We start from the raw sequence: 11,124 nt of genomic DNA, 5'->3' as shown, positions 1-11,124 counted from the left end.
TTAGACGAAACGAACTTATTTTGTACGTGCAAATTGCAAAACTTTTATATTAATAAATATAGTTACGACTTGACGCTACCAATCAATAATATAAAACTGTAATTTCTTATTTTTTTCATTTTTAACTGAAAATTATACTATTTCAACGATCGTTGCTGTATATACTTTAATCGTGGAGAAGCATTTTTCATTCTGTACAACCAATAAAATAATTTTTGTCTAATATTAAACAATCGTTTTAATCGGTAAGGTAGAATGGTACGACATCCCCTTAAAAAAAATTATTGAATTTTTAGAAAACAAAAACATAGAAGATTTAAAAGGACCTATTCAAACAAATTATTTGTAAAAAAAATCAAGAATTTAAAAAAAATTAAAGGGTGCTCGCATAAAATTAAGATTATAAATTAAATAAAAATAAATATAATACTAAAGGAAAATAAATATAATACTAAAATGTAAATATTGCTGGATACTACTAAAAAAATGAATATTTTAAACGATTTATCATATGATGTCCTCAAAGAAGAATTTGGACACCTGTCTATAGAATTATTTCGAAATGAAAATCCAAATAAGAAAAAATCGGCTTATGCTAGACGTTTTAGTATGGAGGTAAAGAAATTTGCTCTAACCTTGCATTATTGTTTTCCTAAGGCTTATGCGTATTGTAGGTTAACATGGTTTGCTACTTTTACTTTATTTCTTCCCCCATACAGCACAGAATATTGCAATATCATATATAATGTTGTTGCAACGTTTCAACAACATTATTTGCTATAATATTGCTGCAATGTTCTGTGCTATATAATATAAAAGAAACAAAGGTTTTGGAATAAGATATAAAAATACAGCATGAGTTTACATTCTATTACACCTCTTATAACTTTTAACACACTTATAACATTTTTCATATTTTATTTAAAAAATTTTTGATGTGATATTTTACTGTGTGATACTTTCTGTGTGGTACTTTGTGTACTTTATGTTTGATACTTTAATCTTAATCTTAATTTTATTCTAATTTATTATTTTATTACATTGTTCTACCTGTACTAATAAAAAACTAAAATCTTTATGTAAAAAATGATACTAAAAACTAATATATAAGAAAAGTATTATTATATTAGATATTTATGTTATATACAGGGTGTCCCCGAATTGACGGATCAACTCTCGTGGATAGAGAGAGCGTGTTAAACTGAAAAGAAAAATCTTATATCATTTTGCTAAATTCGCAAGAATTAATGAAATATAAATTAATAAAGATCGGCCAATTCGTGCCAGTATAAACGCGCGGCGCGAAGAAACCTCGTAGAATTGTCATTTGAACCAACAAAAAATGTTATCCAAAATGTTATTGCTGAATCTTGTAGAAAAGGTATTTAGAAGTAAAATACCGATGTTTCCCACTCGAGATTTCTTGGGCGTTAGTTGTAAACAAAGGATAAAGGTGGCGAAAACAGGTTTTTCGCCCGTAGAACTTATGCCTATTAAATTTAAGCAAAATGACCTTAATGTAAGTTGTAGATATTGAAAAGACCTAAAAAATGAGCCATGTCACGTTAAGATTGGTTAATTTGTTTAATTGCAAAAAATTAAAAACCTCCAAAAAAGGCCCTTTTTTCAGTTTTTTTTTATTTTTATACATTTGAGCCTAGGACTCTGAAAATATGACAAAAGATGTTCCTCGTCATGCTGATAATGCATTTTTTTGGCCCGAAATGTTTTTAAATTTTCGCAAAAAACTGTTTGTTATCTAAAAAAGCGTCTTCGTAGAATCTAATTATTACAGCTTTGGGAGATTGTAAAGCAAGTAACAGGGGTACATTTTATTCTTCGAGAGTTATACTATCATGTACGTTTTGCAACGAAGCGATTTTCAACATTTAAATTGTTCAAAAATGGGTCTAAAAAGTGAGTACGATTTTTCGTATAAACAAATGCAATATTTACCGCAAATCGCATTGAATCGAAATGGCACTTAATGCATTCGATAGCTGGCATTTTTACGCGAATTTAAAAAAAAAACGTTGCTATAAGTAGTATCATAGAAGCCGAGAAAACTTTTTTTTTTTAAATCACAGCGGCTCTGTTTTTTAACATGAAGAGCTGAAACTTTTCGGATGTTTAGAGGGAGAGTCGAAGAAACTAATGCAGCACTTTCGAATTAACTTGTTTGAACAGCTTTTTTTTATACGAGCCACGAAGTCGCGGTGCGCGATTGCCGGAGCTTGAGCGGCGGAGTGGGGGAAATGGCGGCTACGCGTGAACTGAAATTTTACGTGAAGACTTCAAATCGACGCTCGCGCTAAAATACACTTTTTCTCCGGTTCTAGAACACGTAGAAGGATAATTTTTTTTTAAATCGATATACCGCATCGAGAGAAACACGAATCTCGCATCGAAAGCCGCAAATAATGACTACTTTCACCGCTATTTTCGTTACTGCCAAAAATTATTTTATTTATTGCTAAATTCAAGTAATAATTTTTTTGCTAAAAAAAATTCATTTTCTCTTGTTTTTTTTATCTGTATGCTTGGAAATATGAATCTTTGAATCGAACTTTTCAATACAATTTTATACATACAGTTAATTACTTTCCAAACGTCTATTTATAATTTTGATATTTGCATTTTAACCATACTAAAATTCATCTTAAACAATATTAATTTTATTTTAGAAATATGTGTACTGAACAAGTTAAAATAAGTAAATTAATAAACATATATATAGTCATAAAAGAGTTTATATATTCACTGAAACATACATACAAATGTATATATTACAAAATACTGTAGGATTAAAAACGCATTATTTAACATACTGCATTCCTCAGAGCACTGTTATTAGAAGATAAGTGTTATGACGTCACACTACGATAAGTAGCCATGTTCATCATAATAATATATACCGATGAATTTATTATTTCAACCGATTAAAAATATTAAAAAATGGGTCGCTATTGTTTCGTAGAAAAGTGTAATACTTCCAAATATAAACGTAAACATGAAGACAATGACACCAGCTTGCAGTTTTTTGGGTATGTTATAACTTGTGTGATTCTAACCCTCTGTATAACTAGAATATACTTTTTGAAGTGTATTACTTTATAAGTGTTGTAGTTTATTAAAACTAAAAATATTTATTTGCTAAAATCTATAAAGAAATTAAGTATCTATCTCACTGAAATTTTAACTTTCAATGTACTAATTTAAGTTATTAATATTTATTTACATGCATTGCACTTAGTGTTTATTTTATTATAATAAATATACTAAATATATTAATAAAATGTTGTGTAATTTGAAAGAGATTAATCACAAATATTTTGTGAATAATAGATTTCCAAGTAATCTAAATCTTCAGGAGAAATGGATCGAGGCATTAGTAACTCTAAGCAAGAAAGTGCACGAAATGTGCTAAAAAGTAGTCGTATCTACATATTACACTTCAAACTAAAGTGTATAGAACGTTTTGGTTATCAATAACTTAGATTAAAACCAAATTCTGTCCCATCTAATTTTCCACGTGTCCAAGAAGAAACGTAATACAATTAATATAATTACAGTAAATGTTTATAAATCTGTTAATATAATTATTGTTGTTGAGAAAATAGTGTTTAATTTAGTTCTTTTTATCTTACTTTTTCAGGTTTATTTTTGAACACACGTAAGGATGTTCTAGTTATTTTCTGATGTAGGTTTCTTTATGATATTAAGTATAGTTTATTTTTTGTTTGCACAGTTAGCACATGATTCTCCGTTCCTTTTTTTATTATTCGCACACAGGACTCTGTATAAAAGAAAATGGTGTACAATAAAGAATCGTTCTCTGAAACTAATCACTTTCTCTTTTTTGTTAACTTTCTGTACTCTGATAGATCATTAACGTAATTATATTTGTATATGCATTAATATATATTTGTATTACTTTTAATACATTAATAAATATTATGTCGTCATATATATTTATGGAATAAATTCTAAAACACGAAAGTACCCTTCTCCATTAATTCTAATAATTTTATTATGATTTAGACGATAACAGAAAAGAATACAATTATTGAAGAATTACAAAAAGGAAAGGTTAATGGAAGATATTCACCCCAACTTCGAGCTTTCGCATTAACAATTTTTATAGTCCAAGGGCGTATAATTATATAAGGCAGACATTCAAAAATAAATTACCAGCTCCCTCAACGATTTGAGCATGGTATGGTAGCACTAATGGTTCGCCAGGTTTTACTACAAAGGCCATTGATATTTTAAAGAAGAAGACAAAGAATGCTGTTCGAGAGAATAAACGACTTTACGCTTGTTTAATGGTGGATGAAATGTCTATACGACAGCAAATCGAGTGGAATAAAGCCAAACAAAAGTTCATCAGATATGTTGATTTTAGATGCATCATTGATGAACCGGAGAATCTACCAGTAGCTAAGTACGCTTTAGTATACATAGTGACTGGAATTAACGAAAGTGTTAGAAGTACGCAACTGGAAGATTCCAGTTGCATACTTTTTCATTAATGTGTTGACCGCGGAAGAAAAAGTGAACATAACAAAAAAGGTCTTGGAATTTGTTGCAACGTCAGGAGTGAATATCATTGTTATGACGTTCGACGGGTTATCTGTAAATATTTCTATGTGCAATAAATTGAATACAGATGTATATAATGGAAAGCCCTTTTTTTGCATCCAACAAGCAAATATAATATTTTTATAATATTTGATGCCGCTCATATGCTAAAATTGATTAGAAATGCTTTAGCCTCTAAACATATTTTATATGACGGTGATGATAATGCTATAAAATTCCAATATTTTCAAAAATTAGTTGAGTTGCAAGAAAATGGGTATTTTCATTTAGCTAACAAATTAAATAAAAAACATATATTATGGTACAAGAACAAGATGAATGTTAAATTAGCTGCCCAGACTTTTAGCGAAAGCTGTGCTGTTGCTTTGAAACAATTATTAGAAGACGGCCATGCCAATTTTATAGAATGCGCTGCGACAATAAAGTCGGATGGTAAACAATACTTTTGACTGTTTAAATTCGAGGAGTTTGTTTTCAAATGGTTTTAAACGACCATTGAAGCATGATACAGCAACAGAAATGTTTCTTTTTTTTGTCAGAACCTATAAATTATTTTTCTTTGTTAAAAACTCAACCTGCTGGGCAACTCATTATTGATAGCAGAATAAAAACTGGGTTTCTAGGTTTTATAATAGACCTGCAAAATCTTCAAAACATATACAAACAATATGTGGAAACAGAATATTTGAATTACATTCTGACATACAAATTATCACAAGATCATTTGGAAATCTTGTTTTCATGTTTTAGGGCTATGGGTGGTTATAATAATAATCCTAATTGTATACAATTTTCCTCATCGTATAAAAGATTATTACACCACAATGAAGTAACATCTTCTGCACAAGCAAACTGTGTGCCGATCGATAGTACAAATATTTTAACTGTTTCATCGGTGAAACGAATCTCGTGAGAGTCATCAGAGTGCAATAACATTCCAGCAGATCAACAATTAGATCTTATAGATATAAATAAGAATTTACCACTAATTGTAAAACTTTTTGATTCGAATTTACAGCATACTACTTTGTACATTGCTGGTTATGTTGAAAAGTGTATTTTGAAAAAATTAACATGTGATACTTGCTTTAAATTGTTAAACGAATACGACAAAGTACATTCAGATTTTATTAGAAGGAAAAGTTTTAATTCTTTACGTTTTCCAAGAACGGATACATATACAGTAGCAGTATTTGACAAAATATTTAATCTGTATAGATTAAATAATGAATTAAAAACTAAAAATGCGTATAAAAAAATGGTTACTTGTGTTTTTCGTATTCTACCTCTTCATACTATTTTTAGAAATTTTGATTCTCACATTCGAGACTTATATTTTTTGGAGAATCAAAAATATGAATTAATTAAATTAATTATTCAGTTATATTTAAACGTTAAATTATTTTATTTTGAAAAATGTTACAGAATACAATTACATGACACGTTCGTTCAGCATAATAATACAAAAATTACTCATTTTAAAGGTCAATAATTTTAATACATAATATTATAATAATAATTCTTATTTAAGTGTTAAGTTTTTCATTAATTTTAACATTAACTATATAATTTATATTGTTTCTAATTTATATACTTTATAATCTTACGATGCGTGTATTTTATGTTTATAACGTTATATTTCTTTATTTATAATAAATTATAAAATCTGTGATGGTAATAATGCTTCTATATTTAACTTTTATTTATTTTCTGATATTTTAAATTTGAATTTCCCGCCTTTTGGGCAAAAGGCGGAGCTAATACTGTGAAAGATGTCCATCTGTTCCCTTTGTTACAATGGGAAAAGGGGCGGAGACTAACAGTCCATGTTTCTATAGTCAAAGGTGCCAAGCGAGCCAGCGGCTACTGTCACGCGGGTTGCCTGGCAAAGAAAAATGGTCGCGCGACGGCAGCGAGAGTACAGGCAAGCAGCGCTCGGACAGATTCCGCGTCTGCTATATTGGATAATATTGAACCGTTCCTTACAAAAACAGAAAAATCTCTTTCTTGTCAATCGAACATTTTTTATTGCAAAATCTAAAATAATCTTAAATTTCATGTTTCAGTCTTAAAACATCAAATATTACCAATAATAATTCTTATCTTACCAATAACATTTCTTATTACCAGACGGTAAAAAACATTTTGTATTTTTGTTGAAATTTTTTCGTGTAGAAATTTTTATGTTAAATTTTTAACATATTCTTATGTTATTTTAACTTTTCTGTATTGAGTTAATATTCACCGTTTCTAAGAAGTTAAAACAACACAATTAACAAGTAAATCTTGCATTAATTCATATTTTTGTGTTAATTTTTTATATATTATTTGTGTTATTTGTTTACATATTTGTCTTCTGTTAAATTAACATTAAAATTAGAGTGGATAAATTGGGACACGAGAAATGTGTTAAATTTAACACCAAATTTTTTACCGTGCAATATTTCTTATTTTTTATTCATTTATTTGAATAAATGCCTTACTTTATAATTACATTTTTCCGAATTATCGGAAAATTACAATTTTGACAAGAGCTGCTTTTGTAAAGAACGCTTCAATTGTGTCTCGCATTGTTACACAGTAAGAAATAAAATACTAATTTTAACATTTTTTGCCCAGAAAGTCCACTCTAAATTTTAAGTTAAAAGAATGCATTCATTGTGTGTTACTTATTGACAAACTTAACAAAAAAATGTTAAGTAATTGACACAAAACTTTACATTGTGTTGTTATTTTGACTTTAAATATGATGTAAAAATAACATACAAATTAATTAAAAACTACTTTTCTTGCAAGAAATATTAATAGAACATATTGTTACGTCCTGTCCCCTCCACGTTTTTCCTCCCACAAAATGAACAATAATCGTCCGATCGGTCACAAAAAAAAAACGGGTCGCGCAATAGAAAAGAACCGTTATTATCAAATAATGTTTAGATCTACTAAAAACGATATCTAAACAAATACCGGAAGGGATCAATAACGAAATTCTCTAAACAACGAAACAGACAAACACAGCTACATAATCCTAAGAAAGAAACAAATAATGCCGCTACGCACTGTCGGCTCCATGTCTTTACCTTCTATAAAGATAAAACAATAATTGCCCGACCAGTCATAAGAGGGCCGCGGAATGAAAAATATGTTTTAAACATTGAAATCGATGTTTAAAGAAATGACCGAAAAGGACCGAAAGCGAAATCCCCTAAATAAATAATGGATAAAAACAGCCGCATAATCCCAGGAGATAACCAAATGAAGAATCTTCAAATTTCCTAAGAGGCCGTACAGAGCCCACCAATCAGCAACAATCAAAAATAAAGAAGAGAAGGATCTCACCGAACGACAGCTTTTACGCGTCAAAATCTCAAAAATACTCCCGCCCAAATTGTTAACACGCCCTCAGGATTTAATATAAAAAGGGAAGACTCGCGCATTACCATCATTCCAAAAATTTAAAATCAGTTGACAGTACATCAGATTCATTTCGGTCGTTCGCTGACTCAAGCAATTCGTCTACACTACGGGAGTTCCGTTTACGTCTCAAAAACTATTAGAATCAGTGCTCAACAAGACCACCCGCCGAGTAAGACCACAACTACACCAGCACCTAAAACGCAACCAAACTGCCTAAGGAGTAAGTTTAATTTCCTTCTCTTTTGGTTTGTTTTTTTTGTCATCGTCTCCTTTCCCCTTATTCTTTATTTAAAATGCCTAAAATCGCGCCGACCCGCCGATTCTCGCGAGCCAACCGAGACCATAGATCGGACGACACGACCGTGTGCGAAATCGCACCGTAACATACATAACACTGTTCATAAATCTTTATTATTATTTTTTTTCTTATTATAAACTATTGTACAAATACCAACCAAAATAAAATCTTTAGAATCGCACTCGTTCCCCTTCTTTTCTGGTTGATGACCTCCGTACTTATGTAACACCCGCGATCCATACACACAAACACACACACACACACACACACACACTCATACAAATAATATTAAGGCGGATATCAATAAAGTTATATGTATAATGGTAGGGATCAATTGAATAAATGTTAATTTAAAAATTAAATGATCGGTAAACTTAACTCCCTCACTCCCTCCACGCGAAAGATCACACAAGGTCTCGTCCCGCGTAAAAGAGATTTGATTCTCTTACCAAAAAGGGACCACCGAGAGAGAGCGTTCGCATAACAGAATAATAACGACACCCGTCGTTTACCTGTTTGCTAACCTGCAGCTCGCTCGACCGAGTCACTCGTCGATAAGACTTTTGACATCGGAACAGTTCCTGTTACGCCTTTCCTTTGACCCATCCTTTCTACGGGCCTGGACGTAACATACTGAAAAATTGGGGGCTCGTCGGGGATTGATTGAAATGTGTGATCTTAAGCTGGATTGAGTAAAGGGACTAGAGGGCAAACCGATAAAGACGAAGTAGAACAAAATTTTCAATTAGCGCTAGAGAAACACAAACGGCCGAAATTCGATAAACCAGAACCACCTTACACTTCAACACCTACTACATCTACTTCCGCACGATCTCCGAAAATTATTAATTTTTCTTCAATTGAAGTAACCACTGAGACAAGTAGTGAACAACATTCCTATGCTAGTGGCACGCCTGATAGCGATATTTCTGTAAACGACGCCGAATATAAAATTGAAATAGAGTTAGAAAATTTTTACGATAACACCATGACGCAGAATAATCCTTTCGCTACTCTTAAATATGCGGTCGAGGCCGTTCCTTATTTTGACGGTCAAAATATTCCGTTAAATTATTTTATCGAGGGATGTGAAGAAGCAAAATCTATGCTACCTAAAGAAACAGAACCACAGCTAACAAGAATAATAAGAACGAGAATAATCGGTGAAGCCCGTCGCACGATACAAGATCAAAATTTTGATAGCGTTTCACAATTAACCACTTACTTAAAGCAGATATACGGGCCAACTAAAAATATTTATCAATTGCAAGGAGAATTAGGGTGTATATATCAAAAGGGCGACGAAAATGTAGTAACATACGCAAACAGAGTTAAATTCCTAGGAAAACAAATTTTAGAAGCATATAAAACCGCAGGAAATATTGCGGTTGATCAGAGTATTAAGACATCATTAGAAAAGGACATGAACCAATGCTTCATTAAAGGATTAAAACCAGAAATCGAGCAAAGAATCTCAAAAACTTTAGAAGTAGATGTGACAGTAGCCGACGCTCTAAGAATAGAGAGAGAGCTTCGGGAAATGACAGAATTACGACAGGGAACGGACCACTCAGGAAGACAAAAGAACGCCAGCTCAAGAGAAATCTGTCAAATCTGTTATAAGCAAGGGCACGTGGCCAATGACTGCAGAAAATATTTACAGGTATCTCAGACCACTAACAACCGCACAGATTTAGGAACGGACATTCTAATCTGCCAGATTTGCAAAAAACGAGGACACACCGCGGACAAGTGCCGGTATCGCGACCCTCAAGTCCGTCGGTCGGTCAATATAATACAAGAAAAATTAATTACATGTCAATTATGTTCAAAATCCGGTCACAATGCAAAAATTTGTCAACAAGGTAACGTGAACAATACAACTAACAGAATTTCAATAATTTGGTGCGAAAAACCTGGGCATTCAGCTAATAACTGTTGGAGGAAACAAAATGAAAATCGGCACAAGATCTCATGTCAAATTTGTAATAATTACGGACATGTTGCAAAGGATTGCCGATCCAGCATGAACCAACAGGGAAAAACCGGAAACTCATTGTTTTGTCGATACTGCAAGGACACAAGGACACCTTCTAGAAAATTGCCAAGTGCGCCTTACTAACAATCAAAAGAAAAACAAGGCACAGGGAAACTACAATGGCCCCTCGACATCGGGTGCGCAGCAGGGGCCCGAACAAGAAAAGCGCCCACACAAAACTCAAGTAGTCAAGTAGGTAAAACCGAAACAAAAATAAGACCCGTAACCGTAAATCTCGACAAACAGAGTCGCGTGCCTACCGTCCAAATAACCATAAGTGACACTATTAAGATAATTTTTATGTTAGACACAGGATCCGGACCAAACGTTATCAAAGAAAATTTCGTACCTGAAAGAATAAGTATTAACTGTACGAACATCTTAAAATTAAACGGTATAAATAATTATCCTGTTTACACTCTGGGCGAAATTACGCTAATTCTCTTCGAAAGACCGGTTACCTTCCATATCGTTTCTAACGATTTCCCAATCTCGCAATCTGGGATTCTCGGAAATGATTTTTTCAAACAAACCTCGTCGAAAGTCGACTACGCCCAAGAACATTTAAACGTTTCCGGAATAAACATACCTTTCTTGTCACCTGAAACTATTACAGTGGCTCCCCGTTCCGAATCAGTATTTTATGTAAGAGTGGAAAACCCAGAAATAAAAGTCGGATATATACCAAGATTAAAAATAGCACCTGGAATTCATTTAGGGGATACTATCGTTGAAAACATCGATGGAAAAGCATATTTAAACATTATAA

General features: G+C 32.0%; 1 protein-coding gene across 1 annotated transcript; it reads left to right on the top strand.

Annotated features, from left to right (window-relative positions):
• Nucleotides 1-1,354: 1,354 nt before the first annotated feature.
• LOC140675321 (uncharacterized) lies at nucleotides 1,355-10,671 on the top strand. The gene is given in 4 exon segments (XM_072909679.1): nucleotides 1,355-1,519; nucleotides 8,068-8,239; nucleotides 9,016-10,397; nucleotides 10,399-10,671. Coding segments are annotated over 4 exon segments (1,872 nt in total). The 3' UTR covers nucleotides 10,552-10,671.
• The last annotated feature ends 453 nt before the right edge of the window (nucleotides 10,672-11,124 follow it).

The sequence above is a fragment of the Anoplolepis gracilipes genome, chromosome 17, assembly GCF_047496725.1.
Source record: "Anoplolepis gracilipes chromosome 17, ASM4749672v1, whole genome shotgun sequence".
Taxonomy (NCBI): Eukaryota; Metazoa; Arthropoda; class Insecta; order Hymenoptera; family Formicidae; genus Anoplolepis; species Anoplolepis gracilipes.
This window is presented reverse-complemented; position numbering and strand designations above follow the sequence as displayed.